This window comes from Chrysochloris asiatica, unplaced genomic scaffold (assembly GCF_000296735.1).
Source record: "Chrysochloris asiatica unplaced genomic scaffold, ChrAsi1.0 scaffold00125, whole genome shotgun sequence".
Classification (NCBI taxonomy): Eukaryota; Metazoa; Chordata; class Mammalia; order Afrosoricida; family Chrysochloridae; genus Chrysochloris; species Chrysochloris asiatica.
In genome coordinates, this window is record NW_006408643.1 from 4,871,220 (window position 1) to 4,889,868 (window position 18,649).

Here is an 18,649-nt window from a genome sequence, read left to right on the forward strand (position 1 = left end):
TCTTCTATGAACTGTTTGATCAGAATGCTCCGTAATAGATGCCAGGCACCAACTAGTTCTTCTGGTCTCGTGTCTCAGGAAGCAATTGTACATGAAGGCAAATCAGCCACACAGTCTGTTTCCTTCTCTGGTTCCAGAGTCTCCTTCAGAAGGGACTTTTATTATCCCCCATTTCATAGAGGGGAAACTGAGGTCCAGAGTCAGGAAGGGAACCCTGACTCCCAATCCCATGGAGCTGGGGTGCAGTGGTGGGGGAATGGGACTGCAGACTTTTGACCCCTGAAATGAGGGACCCTCCCTCCAGGTGGTGACCTCAGCCAAGGATGTGGTTGCCAGTAGCGTGACAGGCGTGGTGGGTCTAGCACAGCGGAGCCGGCGCTGGAGTGTTGAGCTGAAACGTTCCATGAGCCACGCCGTGGATGTCGTGCTGGGCAAGTCGGAAGAACTCGTGGATCACTTCCTGCCCATGACAGAGGATGAACTCGGTGAGGTGCCCCGAGCCCTCCTACCTAAGTCCCTGTCTCCACGTTACCTACCGATCAGAGAGGTTCAGGACTCACCCAGGGCCACACTGCAAATTAGCAGAAAGTCAGAGCTCAAACCAATGGTCCCCCTTGCCTACATCCCACCAGAAATCAGACCAATGGTTGGCGGTTTGAGCCCACCCAACACCTCCTTAGGAGAAAGACCTGGTGTTCTGCTTCTACCAACATGACAGTCTGGGACACCCTGTGGGGCAGTTCTGCTCTGTCACATGGGGACGAGATAAGTTAAAAATTGATTTGATGGCGCCCAACAACACAACAGCAATGTTTTACATTTTTTTCAAATTCATTTCCCACTGGTCTTTGCATTAGTCTCCTAACCTAATGGTTGGTGATTCAAACCCACCAAGCGACACCTACTGCCTGCTAACCGAATGGTCAGCGGTTCCAACTACCAGCCACTGCTTGGAAACCCTATACAGGGTCACTGTGAGTCAGAACTGACTTGACCGCACTTAATAACAGCTCAGCAGCAAAGCAGAAGAGAGGCTTGGTGATTTGCTTCCCAAAGATCACAAACATCGTGAGCCCTCTGGAGTAGTTCTACACGGTAACACAAGGGGATCGACATGAGTCAGAATTGAATCAATGGGTTTGGTGTTTTGGTTAAAGATTTTGTACTATTAATTCCTATTTCTGGCATCTCTTGAAAAAAATAGATATTTGGGCCAAAGAACATCCACCCCTTTACATGAATTCTCTAGACCCCCAGTGTTCAATATTTCATATGCCTCACTCATTTTTGGTATCTGCCTGACCCCGGAGACAATTTGATTTTTGAATCCTTGCTTTATAGAATGTGCCAGCTTACCTGTTCCTCGGAAGCAAGGCATTTATTAAGCACCTACCATGTACCCAACCCAGTTCAGTTGATGTCAAGTCAAATCCAACTCATGGTGATCCTCTGTGTGTCAGAGTAGAATTGTGCTCTGTAGGGCTTTCAATGGTTAATTTTTCTGAAGTAGCCAGGCCTTTCTTCTGAAGCATCTCTGGGTGGACCCAAACCTCTAACCTTTCAGTTAACAGTGAACACATTGGCACCCCTGAAGGACACCTGTGCATCAGGCACTTGTAATATAATCTTTATGAGGCAGTTTAATGAGGTGGTTAAGAATAGTCTAGAGATTGAATGTTGTTGTTATTAGGTGCTGTGGAGTTGATTCTGACCCATAGTGACCTCACGTACAACGGAACGAAACACTGCTCGATCTTGCATCATCCTCAGAATAATCTGAGTCCACTGCTGCTGCCACTGTATCAATCCAGCTTGTTGAGGGTCCTCCTCGTTTTTGATGACCAGGATGCCTGGGTTTATATCCCAACTTTTGCTTACTATATGACTTTGCCTCTCTTTAGCTCAGTTTCCTCCTCATCTGTTTAACAATAGGAGTTTTCAAAGAGCATCTACATTGTATGATTGGGAGAAGATGAAATGAGTTGGTATCTATGAAGGGAAATTATAAAATTGGGAGCCTGTGAGTTCATCGACTCAGAAGGTGGGTATACCACACTGACCCCCTCCTTGGTCCGGTTCCCCAGCGGCGTTGGCAGCTGAGGCCGATTCCCCCGATGTGGCCTCGGTAGAGGATCAGAGAAAACATCAGGGCTACTTTGTACGTCTGGGCTCCCTGTCAGCGCGACTCCGCCACCTAGCATATGAGCATTCTCTGGGAAAACTGAAACAGAGCAAACATCGGGCTCAGGACACTCTGGCTGAGCTTCAGGAGACACTGGAACTGGTGAGAGCCCTTTGCCTGCCCCACAGTGCAGGCCAGTAAGTATGGATTGAGCACCAGCCGAGTACCTGGTCTGAAGGGGGCGGCAGAGCCAAGCTCAGCTGCTTCTAGCCCTATATGATCAGGGCTGGGGTAGAGGGTCTGCCCAGAGTTGGGGGTCCCTGGGAACAGCCAAGGCTCTGCCTGGCGAGTCAGGGAGGGTTTCAGTGGAGGAGGGGATGTGGGAGCTGGAATATATTACCAGCACCCTTCTCATCACCAGTACCAGCTCCCACCTACCATCTTCCTCAACTGTCCCTCTCGCTGACCTTTAAAAGAAAGCAGACAGCACTTGTTTAATGAGCCTCCAAACTTACTCCTTGAGCACTTACCTCCCGCATCTCTGCTGAGAGCAACTCCCCACTCCCAAGCACACAAACTAAAGCCTGGAGGTCTCCCTTGACTCCCCTGTCTCCTTCCCTTCCATGTCCAACACGTCAACCTATACTGTCAGCTCTGCCCTCAGATTTTACCCAGAACCCTCCCACTTCTACTCGTCCTCTGCATCTTCCGTGGTCAGCCCCAGCAGCAGCCCCCTTGGACCGGTACAGACTGGCCTCTGGCTCCACCCTCAACTCTGCAGACTGTTCTCATTACAGCCGGCAGAGGGCGCCCGTGAGCACTTGAGTCAGCCTGTTGTTCTTGTACCCACAGTCCTTTTTTTTTTTTTAAGTAAAAGCCTGTATCCTTCCCATCACGCCTACAGGGCCCTCCACGCCCTGTGCCATTCCCTCCCCCTCACTCACTCCACTCCATCCACACAGTCCTCTACTCTTCCTCCAACTCCCCAGGCCTGGTCCTGCCTCAGGACCTTTGCCCAGACGGTTCCTTCAGCCCGGATACTTGCTTTTCCTTCTTAGCACATCTCCCTTCTGAAATTCATGGCATCATTTACTCATTCATTGAGTTGCTCTCCTGAGTCATTCAACAAACATTAAGCACCTATGGTGTGTCCTGGTGTGGCGCTATGGGTTAATGTACTGGACTGCAAAATCGATTTGAATTACAAGGTCAACAGTTCAAGCTCATCAACTGTTCTTTGGAAACCCTATACAGGGTTGCTATGCGTCAGAACTGACTCGACGGCACTTAACAACAACAACAACTGTATGTCTTGGTGTGGTTCTGCACGTTAACGTGCTGGACTGCAAAGTCAGTTTGAACCACAAGGTTGGCAGTTCAAGCTCACCAGCCGCTCCTCAGAAACCCTATACAAGATCGCTGTGAGTCGGAACTGACTCCATGGCACTAAACAACAACTGTGTGCAAGCCCTTTCCAGCCACTGACTAAATTCATTGCTGTTCCTCACCCCACCCCTAGCACCAGGGAAAGACCTACCACACAGTAACTGCTCAGTAAATGTGCTTGAATTATATTCAGTATATAATTCACAAGCAGTGATGTAGTGGATTCTTGGACCACCTCTGCTTCCTAAGACCCATTTTTTTACAGATGGGGAAACTGAGACTCAGGTAATTCCAGCTCCTTCAGAGAGGACTCATTTAGTTGATCGGAACAGGCCCTGAGTAAGGGGGATCAGTACAATGATGGGGACACACCAGGTGCTGGGGGTCCCAGAGGAGGGGCGGGAAGGAGAGGTTCTTGGAGAAGGTGGTGATTAGAAGCAGTTGAATTGGGGTGAACTGGCAGGGGGATGGGTAGATGGGAGCATATGCCTGTCTGAGGGACTAACATCCACGGACAAAGGCCAAGCCATGAGACTGAGTTTTAGAGCACTTTAGGTCCCTGGATCTGGCTGAGGGCAGAGCAGAGAGAAGACAGCTAAGCTGTCTGAGCCCGGATCAGTGAACGTGGAATGGTGTACACCGAAATGCTCCCTACATGCTGACTGAAGCCGGGTCCAGGTAGGCTCTACTCAACCCATGTCCCCATTCTCTTGTCTGACAACCACTGTCCTGCCCCCGCAGATCGACTTCATGCAGGGTGGGGCCAGCCCTGTTGTCCCCACCCGCCCAGGAAAGGTGCACCAGCTATGGGGAGATTGGAACCAGTGCGCCACTAAGAATGGCCGCAGCCGGAGCCAGGTGAGATGTGGACAGGTAGAAACTGAGCTAGCGTGATCTCCATTCGTTGAGTGGACATGGGGAAACTGAGGCAGGACTTGGATCCCATTGACTGTCCATGGGATAAACTGAAGCAAGATGATGTCTCCATCCCGTGTCCAAAATGGTAACTGAAGCAGAGTGACAACCGTGTGGGGGGCCCATAGAGAAACTGAGACAGGGCAGTAGTCTGAACCATTGGGTATGAATAGGGAAAACGGAGGCAGGGCTCAGTTCCGTTTCCTGTCTGTGGGGGTAACTGAGGCATGCAGTGATGTGGTTGTCTTTCCGCTGGGGAAACTGAGGCAAGGATCTGTTTCCACCCCTGCCCCACAGGCAGAGCTGGAGACGTTGGCACTGTCACGCAGCCTAACGTGGGAGCTGAAGAGCACTGTGGATGCGTTACAGACCAGTGTGCGGGGCCTGCCCCCCAGCGCCCAGGAGAAGGTGGCCGAGGTGCGGCGTAGCGTGGACGCACTGCAGTCCGCCTTCGCCGACGCCCGCTGCTTCCAGGACGTGCCAGCAGCTGCGCTGGCAGAAGGCCGGGGCCGCGTGGCACGGGCCCACGCCTGCGTGGACGAGTTACTGGAGCTGGTGCTGCAAACTGTACCACTGCCCTGGCTCGTGGGGCCCTTTGCGCCGATCCTAGTGGAGCGGTCAGAGCCCGTACCCGACCTTACTGCCCTGGTAGACGAGGTCGTCGGGGGTCCCGACCCCCGCTGGGCGCACCTGGACTGGCCTGCCCAGCAGAGAGCCTGGCAGGCCCAGCATGGTGACGGCCCGGGCCTCCAGGTGGACGTTCTTGAGGAGGAACCCGAGCCCCCCAGCCGCCCGGTCAAGCACACTCTGATGCCAGAGCTGGACTTCTGACCGGACGCACGCTAATGGGGAAAGGGAGTCTCCAGCCTCCCTGCTCCCTCCTCCGGGATCGCTGCTGCCCCCTTGTGGCCGCGCATGAGCACTGGCGGCCTTGACTTTGGACAGGAGTTACCCGGTAGGGGCCCGAATTCAGAATATTAGACCAGCTTCAATGAACCCTGGCATCACCCAGCTTCAATGCAATGGTGATGCACAGGACTGCAAACTAAAGGCTAGCGATCTGAGCCCTCCCAGCGTCTCCATTGGGAGGAAGACCTGACGATCTGCTTTCTTGAAGACAGCAACCTAGAAAATCCTATGGGAGCAGTTCTTCTGTGTCACAAGGGGTCTCCATGAGTTGAAAATGACTTGGTGGCACATAATAACAGACCAGCATTACTGATATCTGCCCCTCCCAAATCACTTCCTTGGATAGATGGAGACGCTGAGGTCCAGAGAGAAGCAAGGACTTGAATCCAGAGCTGAGTTCTTCATTCATCTTTGACCCTGTTCCCCAGCCCAGACACTGCTCAAAAAGCTCTCTGAGAACATACATTTAACCCACATTTGGGGGCTTTGCAAAGGGAGACCCTCTCTCTCCCCCGTTTGTGCATCCTGGACTCGGGGTCCCCAGACACGGAGGCAGCACAAGCTCAGTCGGCCAGGTCCACATGCATTGCCGTTTGGGGTTTGCTCTCCAGAATAAAGGTACTTGGAGTTATTCACAGACCTGTGGACTCTGTTCTGAAAGCTGGAGGGGGGCCACAGAGTGCTTGAAGGGGTGGCATTTTAAGCCGGGGTTCACAGTGTACAAGGACTCCTTCCTGGAATTCCAACATCAGTGCCCCAATTACCTGGGTTAAGCATTATCTTCTCAGATCCAGTTCATTGAAGGGGTAGTGGTTCTCACTTTAGTATGAATTTTTTTCCCCTTGAAAACTGCAGAGAGTTGGGGGGTGGCGCTGGGAGAAGTCAGACAGGGCAATCCATCCCCTGTCCACCTCCCTGGATCTGCAAGAGCTCTGCTTTCCTTCACTGCACTAGTCGGGGCTGGGGAGACTGAGGCAGGGCAAGGGCCACACATGCCATGTTCAGTCTCGTGGAGGCCTTCCTGCCCTCTGACTGCATTCTTGGCATCCTCAACCTCCCCTGTGACTGGGCAGGGTGTTGAGGAATCAGTCTGATGAGGGGAAGGTCAAGGGTGGCCTCTGGCTTCCTGGGACCTGGTCCAGAAGGCAGCTCTGGGCACCCCCACCACTTCCTCGCTGGTCCCTGCTCAGGAATCTCCACAGCTCCCTGTTTTCCTCAAACCGATGTCCTAGTGCCTCACCTTGGCATTTGAGGCCTTCTGACGCCATCCTCCAACCTACCCAGAAACTTTGTTTTGTCTTCATTGAACTGTGTAAGGTTCTTCATCTCTGGGCCTTTACCTTGGATGTGCCTGCCGTCTTACCTGTCTCCCAGCCCCAATGTCTCCTCCTCCAGGAAGCCTTCCCTGACTCCACTTCACCATGATAGCTCCCGCCTCCAGCCTACCACAGCTCACCTTCTCGGAGCCTGGAGCCCTTTCTGGCTTACAGCAACCTGCACTTAGTTCTCTTTTCTCCCATGAGGCTGTGGGCTCCCAGAGGGCTGGGTCTGGCAAGGGTGGCAGGAACCTCACATGAGATGATATAGGGGTATCTTGATGGTGGGACCAGCCCAGGCAGTGGGGAGATCAGCATGCCTAGAACAGAGATAGGGAAAAGGAATGGACTAAATCTTGGGGTTTGGGGGAGAGTGAAGGTTAAGGTACTGGGTTGACCCTCATCCTTGCCTTCAAGTGGCTTCCACTTCCCCTTTCTGAACCTCAGTTTTCTACTCTGTAAAATGGGAGTGTAAATATGAAGGTAGTTATATGCAATCCTAGTAAAGGCTTCACCCATAGAAAGTGATGACTCATTTGTTCTGTCTTTCATTTAACAAACATTTGATGTCCACTAGTCATGGACCAGAAATGGCTCTCAGGCCTGGAGATGCAGCTGTGAGCAAAACAGATAAAGATCTTGCCCGCTACAAATTAACAATGAAGTAGAAGGGATTGACAACTAGTAAGAATAATAAATGAATTATATAGTGTGTGTTCGAAAATTAAAATGGTAGTGGATAGGGTCACGTAGTGGTTATGAATCGGGCTGCGAACTGCAAGGTCAGCAGTTGGAAACTACCAGCTGTTCCACGGGAGAAAGATGAGGCTTTCTGCTCCCGTAAAGATGTACAGCCTCAGAAACCCTGTACAGGGTCACTATGAGTCGGAGCCAACTCCACGGCACATAACTAACCAACCAACCAACCAACGAAGGGTCTGAAAAGAGTGTATATTTTTAAATAGGGACATCCAGGAAGGTGACATGTGAGCAGAAACCCTTGAAGGAGGTGAAGGACTTGAACAAAAAGTATTCCAAGCAGAAGGAACAGCACATGCAAAGGCCCTGAGGCAGGATGGGGACTGGAGAGTTGGAGAAACAGAGAGGAGGCCCATGTGGCTGGAACAGAGTGAGGGAGGGAAAGAAAGGAGGAGGGGAAGGCACAGTGAGGTCTGGATCTGATGTGCGGGACCCTATGGAGTACAGGGAAGGCTAGGGCTTTGACCTAAGGGAGATAAAAGACCTGGAGGGCTTTAGGCAGAGGAGGGAAGGACCTGATTCTTATTTATTATTTTCCCTCCTGGCTTCTTCCCCCAAGCTAGGCTGTGGAAGGACACACCCCAGCTTTCTCCATCTCTCCTGGGAAGTATTGCTGGGAGGAGAGGTTGGGGACATTCCCCTTCTGTTCCCTGGCTAGTTAGTAAACACAGGACCAGCTCCAAGGAGATGATCCAGAGGTCATCAGGCCCAGCGGCTGGACCCTCTTCCTCCCAATTCAGTACCCACAACCATGGTCAAATCTGTCTCCCCCAACACCTCACACTAGAATCCCAGGGGCAGGCAAAGGGGAAACTGAGGCCAGAGTGGGGTGAGGGGTGGCGAGCGACTATATCTCTACTTGCCCACTCACAGCTTCTTGGCACACTGCTTTGGGTCTGGGTACAAGTCTTATCCCTGGTATTTCCTGATGGTTCGTTTTCTACTGGGTTGAGTTCAGATCTTATCGCCAAGCTGCCTCCTCCAGGAAACCTCCCTTCCCACCAGGCCCAGATCGTTCTCCAGCATGCCCCTAACTTTGTCAATGCTCCTTCTAGGTTCTGGGGTCCATGCTTTACCCTTTTCTCAAAAAAGTCCCTCCTGGAAGGTAACACACATCTCCCCTGTTGGGAACAGCCCCTCCCTCATCACAGAGATCCTGCCTCCGCATAAGCAATACTAGGCTGACATTTGTTGAGTAAGCAGGATACATGGGTGACCCCGTTTCACACTCACAATATCACCATGAATTGGCCAAACAATTGAGAAGTAAGCACCAGGGCTTTTTCTAGGCATTGGGACACAGCCGGGAATAAAACAGATCTGGAGGAGGGGAGAGAGGGGACCGTGGAGACATTGGGGGCAGGGGTGGAGAAGCAAAGGATGTTCCAGGCAGAGGGGACAATCCTTGCAAAGGTGTGTGTGGAATCAGTGAAGGGAAAACCCCTGGGGCTGGAGCTCAATGAATGAGGAGACAGTTGAAGGAGTTATGGGCAAAGAGATGCAGGAACAAGTCGGACCCTGTGGATCATGGGGAAGGAGTCTGGAAGAGGAAACTGAGGCAAGAAGACGGTAAGGGACCAAGGTATCCCAGTAGAGCGGGGATTTGAACTGTGACCACTTTGTGGATGGGAATCTGCAGCCATGCCTCAGGGACATGGGAGGGGGCAGCCCAGCTGGCTGTGAGTCACTGAGGCTGGTGGTTGGGGTGAGCGCCTGCAGGCAGGGCCGCCCATGCTGAGAGCAGGGGAAAGGTGCTGGGCTGGGGCCCGGGCTGGGTAGGCAGGCACGTGACTGCCCAGGCACCCCCCCCTCCACCCGCTGGCCGTCTGCCTCTGTGACCAGGCCTGCACCCGCCCCAGACCCTATAAGGCCTGGGAGCCGAGAGCAGAGCCAGCTGCCAGCCGGTACGTCCGCCATTCAGAGGGACCCTCCCGCAACCCAGGTGAGCAGGGCCATTTCTGTCCCAGCCGGGTGGCAGCAGAAGCTGGGTGTGTGGGGTGAAGTGGGGGGCCTGGGAGCCCCCTATTCACACACTTTCTCTGCCCAGCTCCAGCTACTTTCAGCGCCACCATGTCTGCTCAAGACGAAGGGAGCCGGGACCCCCCCAAGCCCAAGGGAAAGGTAAAGGGAGGGTCCCCTGCAGTTTCATGACTCCACCCCACAGCTCTGGGAGGTGACCCCACAGTTTTCTGAGAGCCACAATACTGACTCTTCACGTCTATCCCAAACTGGGGGAGGGGGCAACAAGGGCTCACCCAGACCTCAGGCGCCTCCCTGAGCCTCAGTTTCCCCATCTGTGAAATGGGGGCCATGGAAGAAAAATGTCTTGGAGACCTGGAGATTGGTCAATCGTCTCGTCTCCTCTGTCCTTAGGAGGTGGGATGTGTCTGCCCATTACCCAGATGGGGAGACTGAGGCTCAGAGTCAGGAAGTATGAGTGGTATTTGAACCCAGGCCTGTCTGTCCAATGCCTTCCATGCCCCCCTCCCATCCCTTCCCTTGCTGCATCTTGGTCCTGTTCACATTGTCCCTCCATGATGTCCCCCTCTTCCCAGACCCTGAGCAGCTTCCTAGGGTCTCTTCCCGGCTTCAACTCTGCCCGGAACCTACTGGCCCACACCCACAGCTCCACGAGAGGGGCTCGGCCGGCTGCGGACTCCACAGGCACCCCTACCCCTGAGGCAGCCCAGCCCCAGGTTCAGGGTGAGTGAACAACCCTGTGGGGGCGGGGTCTGAGGGTGGACCCCAGGAAAAGGAAGACCTCCAGTGGAGGCTTGCAACCAAAATGTAAGATGGCAATGCCAATTCTGGAAGCATTTTCTGTGTCTCAGTAGATATCACCAGGCATCAGAGTGCCAGGAGGGGAAACTGAGGTACAAAAGTGGGGGTGGGCTAGCCCAAGGTAGCATGGCCAGCAGGTGGCAGAGGTGGGCTCTGAGCCCAGCCTGATGCCCTGCAACATCCCCTACACCTTTCTCTGCCTCCCACCTGTTTGTTGATGTCATCTACCAAGGGCCAGGTGAGGGGTATGCTTAAACTCATCAAGGACTGAGCCTTAGATCCCAGAGAGGATGAGAGGACAGGCAACTTCCCTGCTGAGGTCACAGCAGAAGGACATGGCAGGATTGCAAACCCATATAAGTCTGACTTCTCTTCCCTAGACTTTTTGGTCCACTCTTCCTCTGGAGCACTCCATGGCTCCCCTGTGCCATCAGCACCTGCTAGATCAGGGCATACCTGAGGTCCTAGAGCCCAAAGCTCAGCCTCCGCAGGTCCTTCTGGGGGCGCCCCGACCTCCTTTAGGCAGTAGGGGAGCCCGGGTATAGGGCGGTATGAACTGGGCCCAAAGCCTTAGGCAGCTGACTTCTGCTCTACATACTTCGGGCAGGCAACAGGCAGCTGGCAGCTGTGACGGGGGCGGGAACTGGGCAGGAGCAGCCCCAGATCTCAGGGGTGGGGTGGGGTGGCCTGGGAGGGATCTAGGTCCTCTCCCTGTTGCCCCCCGGATAGGTAACCGGCACTAAGAACTAAGCCTGAAGCAAGGAGGTAGGCAGAGAGGGTGCCCAAGCAAAGACAACTTACTAGAGTTCCCTGCCCCAGGGGATCCTGGCCCCAGGGGTTGGGAGCCCCCTGGGGGGGGGAGGGCTGATGACTGAGCCTGGCAATTGGCTATGGACACCACCTCCTGCTGTCCCTGGCTGGGTGGTTGGATACTCATGACCTTTTGGGCTGTGCCCGTCAATTGCAAAATGGAGAGGTTGATGCCAACCCATCCTCACCCTCCACGCCTTCCTTGTCTCCACAGTGGGCACCGACCAGGACCAGATGGTTGGGGGGACGCAGTCTTCAGAGAAGGTGAGAGGGTCCCACAGGGGCTGGTCTGATGCCTTCATCTCCCAATATTGCAGAAGCACTATTTTGGGAGGTTCCATCCAGTCAGGAGAAGCTAGACACCCCTGCAGGTCCTACCTAGGGTTCTGGATAGATCCTTCCCCTCTGAGCCTCCACGTCTGCATCTTTGAAATGGGTATAGCACTGTCTTAGGCCCCACACCCTAAAGCTTCTAAATGTCTACATAGGGTCCCATGCTCTGTGTGGTTGATGCCGTGGAGTTAGGCTCCGACTCATGGCTACTCTGTACACAACAGAAGGAAACGTTTCCTAGACCTACACCACCCCCAGGATTGGTTGTGATCCATAGAGTTTTCATAGACTGATTTTTGGAAGCAGATAGCCAGGCCTTTCTTTCTAGTCTCAGTCTGAAAGCTTTGCTGAAATCTGTTCAGCATTGTGGTCTCTACTCACAGATGGGTGGAGGCTGCACATGAATCATATCAGCCGGGAATGGAAGCCAGGGCTCCTGCATTGAAGGAGACTCTGCCATTGTCCCACACTGCCCTGATGTTTAGAATTATTATGGGGTGCCATTGAGTTGATTCCAACTCATGACAACCCTGCATTCCAGCATAGAATTGCCCCCTAGGATTTCCTAGGCTGTCACCTTTACGGAAGCAGAGCACCAATTCTCCTCTCCAAAGTAGCTGCTGGTGGGTAGAAACCGCTCTGAGCCATTGTACCATAGTGGGCTCAGGGTCCCAGGAACACCAAGTCAAACCCAAACTACTGCCCTAACAGTCAATATCGACTCATAGTGACCTTTGGAGACACAGTAGAACTGCCCCAAAAGGTTTCCTAACCTATATCTTTACAGAAGCATACTGCCACATCTTTCTCCCACAGAGCAGCTGATGGGTTTGAATTATCAAACTTCCAGTTAGCAGCCAGGGCTTAACCATTTTGCTACCAGGGTACGTTGGTGTCTAGAATAGAGCAAACAAAAAAATAGCTACCGAAGTGCAAACACATCGATATCCTAGGCATTTGTGAGCTGAAATGGACTAGTCTTAGCCATTTTCAATCTGACAATCACATGGTTTACTATGCCTAAAATGACAATTTCAAGAGGAGTGGTAGGTAGCTCATTCATCCTCAAAAAGAACGTTTTAAAATCTGTCTTGAAATGTAACGCTGTCTGTGATAGGGTACTATCCATACACTTACAAGGAAGACCAGTTAATAATACCACTATTATTCAAATTTACATACCAACCACTAAAGCCAGTGATGAGGAAATTGGAGAAGCTCTGATAGCGTAGTGGTTACAAATCGGGCTGCGAACCTCAAGGTCAGCAGTTTGAAACTAACAGCTGATACGCGGGAGAAAGATGAGGCTTTCTGCTCTCATAAAGATTTCCAGCCTCGGAAACTCTGTACTATGAGTCAGAGCTGACTCCACAGCACATTACCACCACCAACAACAACTTCTTCAGTCTGAAAATGATCAAATATGTAATAAAGTTGCATTGATAATTACTGGCAATTGGAATGCAAAGGTTGAAAACAAAGAGGAAGGATCAGTAGTTGGAAAACAAGACCTTGGTGACAGAAATGATGCTGGAGATCACATGATAGAATTTTGTAAGACCAATTACTTTTTCATTGCAAATACTTTCTTAAAACAACATAAACGACTACTATACACATGGACTTCACCAGATGGAATACACAGAAATCAAACTACATCTGTGGAAAGTAGAAAAACTCCATGTCATCAGCCAAAACTAGATCAAGAGCAGACTGTGAAACAGATCATCAATTGCTCATATGCAAGTTCAGGTTGAAGCTGAAGAAATTAAAACAAGTCTACAAGAGCCAAAATATGACCTTGAACACATCTCACCAGGATTTAGAGATCATCTCAAGAACAGATTTGAGGCATTATATACTAATGACCAAAAACCAGAGGAGTTGTGGGATGACATCAAGAACATTAGACAGGAAGAAAGCAAAAGGTCATTAAAAAGAAAGAAGGTAAAGACCAAAATGGATGTCAGAAGAGACACTGAAACTTGCTCTCCAGTGTAGAGATGTTAAAGGAAATGGAAGAAATGAGGAGGTACAAGAGCTGAACAGAACTTTTCAAAGGTCATCTCCAGAAGATAAGATCAAATATTATCATGAAATGTGCAAAGACTTGGTGTTAAAGAACCAAAAAGAAAGAACATGTTCAGCATTTCTCAAGCTAAAAGAACTGAGGGGAAAATTCAAGCCTCGACTTGCGTGACTGAAGGATTCTTTGGGCAAATTATTGAATGATGCAGAAAGCATCAAAAAAAGATGGAACGCATACACAGTCACTGAACCAAAAATAAATGGTCAATGTTCAACCATTTCAAGAGGTAGCATATGATCAAGAGCCAGTGATATTGACGGACGAAGTCCATTGTGCACTGAAGGCATTGGCAAACAAGTCAGAATCAGCTCAACAGCAGTGGCAATGGACTCAAGCGTGATGATTGTGAGGATTGCTCAGGACAAGGCAGTGTTTCATTTATCTGTGCTTTATTGACCATGCAAAGGCTTCTGACTGTGTGGATCACGACAAGCTATGGACTACATTGAGGAATATGAGTATTCCCGAACACTTAATTGTACTCATGAGGAACCTGTATATAGACCAAGAGGCAGTCCTTCAAACATAACAAGGGGACACTGAATGGTTTAAAATCAGGAAAGGTGAGCGCCAGAGTTGTATTCTTTCACCATACTTATTCAATCTGAGAAGTTGGATTATATGAAGAAGAACGTAGCATCAGGATTGGAGGTAGATTCATTAACAACCTGCAATATGTAAATGATATACCCTAGCTTGCTGAAAGTAAAGAGGACTTAAAATACTTACAACATCAAGATAGATGGATAAAAAAAAGATTGAAGTTGTCAAAAACTTCGTTTTCTTGGATTCACCATCAACACTTATGGAAGCAGCAGTCAAGAAATCGGACAACGTACTGTATTAAGCAAATCTGCTACACAAGACCTCTCTCTTTAAAGTGTTCAAGAGCAAAGATGTCAGTTTGAGGACTAAAGTGTGCCTGACCCAAGCCATGGTATTTTCAGTAGCCTCCTATACTTGTGGAAGATGGATAATAAATACAGAATATTATAGAAGAATTGATACACTTGAGTTATGGTGTTGGAGAAGAATATTAAAAGTACCATGGGCTGTCAGAAGAACAAACAAATCTGTGCTGGAAAAAGTACAACCAGAATGCTCCTTGGAAGTCAGGACAGGGAGACTTTGTCTCTCATATTTTGGACATATTGTCAAGAGGGACCAATTCCTGGAGAAGGACATCATGCTTGGTAAAGTGGAGGGTCAGCAAAAAAGAGGAAGACTCCCAATGAGATGGATTGGCACAGTGGCAGCATCAATGGGCTCAAACGTAACAAAATTGTGAAGTTGGCACAGGACCGGGCAGTGTTTCATTCTGTTGTACACAGGGTCGCTAAGTCGATAATGACTCAAAGTCACCTAACAACAACATGGTGCTTGTGGTTGGTGAGGGTCTGGGCTCAGAGCTCATGTGTGTTTCACAGTTAATTCCCCAAGTGCCCTGACAAGGGAAGAACATTAGCCCAGGCTATGGGAGAAGCAGAGAAGTTGAGTCTCTGACGGTCACATAGCAAGAATGTGGCAATGTGGATTTGAACTTGAAGCTCAGACACTGAGCCACGATCCATGCTGTGTCTGACCTTGATACTGGATGAATGGGGACAACCAGAGTTATTACCTCTACAGCCCAGTCAACCAGAGGGACAGAACCCACATAAGCAGGGTCACCTCTCTTCCTTAGTAAGGTACTCAGCACCCTCTCACTCTGGAGCCCTCTATGGCTCCCCTGTGCCTTCAGCATCTGCCAGATAAGGCCAAAGCAAATGCAAGAAATGAGGCTTAACTTCTGCAGATGCTTTGGACCCAACTCAAATCCCCTTCCAAATCACTCCCAACCCCCAACAGCTGAGCACAGGCCCATCTCTGCTCCAGCGATACACTTCTCCTTCTCCTTCCGAGACGACCTACATTTACTGAGCACCTAAATGTAATTTCAGACACCTGAGCTCATTGGAAGGTGCCCTAGTGGCACAACGGGTTAAGCTGTTGACAGCAAGTTGGGCCGTTTGAACCCACCAGCCGCTCACAGGAGAAAGATGAGACAGTTTGCTTCCATAAAGATGGACAGCCTGGGGAAATGTATCAGACAGCTCTCCGGTCCCTTACAGGGGGGACAGAGGGGTTATGAGTTGTGGTGATGGGTTTGGTTTTGATTTGATGGATAGGGTTCATTGGTTCTATGATCTCTGAAGCAGGTGCTAGCTTCATCCATTTCTCAATTAAGGAAACAGGCTTAGGGGAGGGGGTGTGGCTTCCCTGTGCTCACACAGCTGATGCGGGAGGGAGGTGAGCTTGAAACCCACATAACCACCATCTTCCGAGCCCCAACTGCCCACTGGCGCTATCTCTTGCCAGCAAGAATATAAATGCAAGGTCTCTCATTCTGGCAGTGTGGACACGAGGGACCAGAGTCTTCTCTGGAGCGGGGCATCCTGTGCACTGTAGGGTGTTGGGTAGCATCCCTGGCTTCCACCCATTTGATGTTAATAGCACCGCCCCCACAAGTTGGCATGAGCACAAAGTGAGAAGATGGAATGACCTCCTGTTAAGAACAGTTGTTGGTTGTTGTGGGTTGGCATTGAGTTGGCCCTGAGAGAAGGAACGTTTCCTTTTTGCTGCTATGTTGTGGTCACTATGCCAGTTGAGGTTACACGCAAATGGTGTTAACTCCTCCGCCATTGAAACGTTTCGCCTGATCTACAGAAACCTACCCGTTGACAGGTAAAAAATGAACTTTAGTAGCAACAATCTCCTATGGCTCCGATACATGTACCTGGACTTTTCCGGTGATTACTTTTCTAAATATTGCTTCTCTGCTTTTTCCTGAATGAATTCATTTTTAAAGGATACTTTATCTCCTTGTGGTCATTAGAAACTCCTTCTGACTTGTATTTACCATAAAAAGAAAACAGGCCAACAGAATGAAACCTTTTAAATCAATTAAATTACAGACCATCCTCTGTTGTTGAGCCCGAGGCACTGGAATACTGTCAAGGGTACAGAAGGAGTTAAAATCCTGGACAGAGTGGTGGCTCAGAGGTTGAATTCTTGCCTTCTATGCAGGAGACATGGGTTCGGTTCCCAATCAATGCACTTCATGTATGCTGTTGTTGTTAATGTGCCGTTGAGTCAGTTCTGACTCAGAGTGACGGTGTATAGGGCTTCCAAAGAACGGCTGGTGGGTTTGAACCACCAACCTTGTGCTTAGCAGTTCAGTGCTGATCCTACAGTGCCACATCAGGACTGCATCCATTTGTTTAACTGTAGAGGCCTGCATAGTACTAGGATACTGAATAGATTTTAGCAGAACTTCGAGACTCAGGTGGGTTAGGAAGAAAGGTCTGGCAATTTATTCTGAAAAAATGATCCAGTGAAAACCCTGTGGATTATAATGGGGACGGTGCACGATCAGACACCATTTCATTCCCTTGTGCATGAAGTCCCTGTGAATCAGGGGCCAACTAGATGTCAGCCAAGAACAACTTGAATCCAGTAGAGTTCTCTGGGTGGTACACCATTAACTTGCCAGTTACTAACTGAAAGGTTAGAGGTTCGAATCTACCCAGAGACACCTCAGAAGAAAGGCCTGGTGATCTATTTCCAGTTCTACTCTGACACCAGGACTGGTTTGGTTTGGTTTTGATTTAAGTGGCCACAAAGTGCCACATTATGGTTTGTTGTTGAGCCTTCCAACTCACAGCAACCCTGTAGAGAGAGGGTTTCCAAGGAGAGGCTGACGAGTTTAAACCTCCAACCCTGTGGTTCAAACTGACCTTGCGGTCTAGTACTTTAGCCCACAGCGCCACACTGCTGAAGACTCCACCTTCTGGGTTAGAATGATGTGACTTCCTCTTCCTTTTTCAGTGGCAAGTTAGGATGGGTTTGCAAAGCAACAAAACATCCCTGGGGGCACAAGCTACATGCATTTGACTGCTACTCTAAAATGTTGGCAGTTTGAACTCACCTGGCAGGCAGTGTTACAGAAGAAAGCTCTGATGGTCTACGTCTGTAACGGTCACAGCCAAGAAAACCATCTGTAACACACTCAGGATGCTATGAGTTGGAATCAACTCAATGGTCACAGGTTTGGTTTGGATTTCTATAATGTCTAACAGCAGTCCTTACAAAATCAGAGGGCTTCCTTGGTCCAGGAGTTTTGGAGGGAATTAGTGAGGCCATACTTATTATAACTAACCCTGGGGTTCTGAGTACCATGCATCATCTGATAAAAGACGCTGTCTGCGGGAAACAGGTACTATGGAGGAAGTGGGTGTCTGGATGGGGGTGACTGAAGTGGGCGACATCTCCCGGCAGTTCTCTAAACACCACCTCCTTTTCTCACCAGGTGATTTCCCAGACGAAGGACCATCTGTGTTCTCAGATGAGCAAGACCAAAGACACCTTCTCCTCTGGGGTGGCCAATGTGATGGGCGCAGCTAAAGGCGTGGTCCAGGAAAGTCTGAACATAGGCAAGTCTGCACTCACCGGCACCAAGGACACTGTCTGCAGTGGGGTGACAGGGGCAGTGGACATGGCCAAAGGGGTCGTCCAGGGGGGTTTTGACACCACCAAGACTGTGCTGACTGGCACCAAGGACACTGTGGTCACTGGGGTCAGTGGGGCTGTAAATATGGCCCAAGGGGTCGTCCAAACTGGCCTGGACACCAGCAAGACTGTGCTGACCGGCACCAAGGACACAGTGGCTGCTGGGGTCACTGGGACTGTGAATGTGGCCAAAGGTACCATCCAGACTGGACTGAGTACGACCCAAAATGTAGTGACAGGGACAAAGGACACTGTATTCAGTGGGCTGACCGGGGCAGCCAACGTGGCCAAAGGGGTCGTCCAGGGGGGGCTGGACACCACCAAGGCAGTCCTCACTGGCACCAAGGATACTGTAGCCTCTGGGGTCACTGGGGCAGTGGATGTGGCCAAAGGTACGGTCCAGACTGGCCTGGACACCAGCAAGAAGGTCCTCACTGGCACCAAAGACACACTGGTCACCGGCATCACTGGGACAGTGGATATGGCCAAGGGAGCCATTCACGGGGGGCTGGACACCAGCAAGACTGTGCTGACTGGCACCAAGGACACTGTAGCTGCTGGGGTCACTGGGGCAGTGAATGTGGCCAAAGGGGTCATTCAGGGGGGCCTGGATACCACCAAGTCAGTCCTCACTGGTACCAAAGACACACTGGTCACCGGAATCACCGGGACAGTGGATAC

The 18,649-nt window shown here is 50.6% G+C and overlaps 2 protein-coding genes across 2 annotated transcripts in view; both read left to right on the forward strand.

The window, feature by feature from the left end:
- Positions 1-5,254, forward strand: part of PLIN5 (perilipin 5) — an 8,605-nt gene extending 3,351 nt beyond the window's left edge. Inside the window, exons 4-7 of the mRNA XM_006868923.1 lie at positions 305-485; positions 2,085-2,284; positions 4,250-4,366; positions 4,721-5,254. Of these exons, the coding sequence (XP_006868985.1) occupies positions 305-485; positions 2,085-2,284; positions 4,250-4,366; positions 4,721-5,254 (1,032 nt within the window). The remainder of the gene's footprint in view (positions 1-304; positions 486-2,084; positions 2,285-4,249; positions 4,367-4,720) is intronic.
- A 1,973-nt stretch (positions 5,255-7,227) lies between these two features.
- Positions 7,228-18,649, forward strand: part of PLIN4 (perilipin 4) — a 17,282-nt gene continuing 5,860 nt past the window's right edge. The window contains exons 1-6 of the mRNA XM_006869032.1: positions 7,228-7,265; positions 9,267-9,349; positions 9,455-9,528; positions 9,963-10,110; positions 11,213-11,262; positions 17,769-18,649. Of these exons, the coding sequence (XP_006869094.1) occupies positions 7,228-7,265; positions 9,267-9,349; positions 9,455-9,528; positions 9,963-10,110; positions 11,213-11,262; positions 17,769-18,649 (1,274 nt within the window). The remainder of the gene's footprint in view (positions 7,266-9,266; positions 9,350-9,454; positions 9,529-9,962; positions 10,111-11,212; positions 11,263-17,768) is intronic.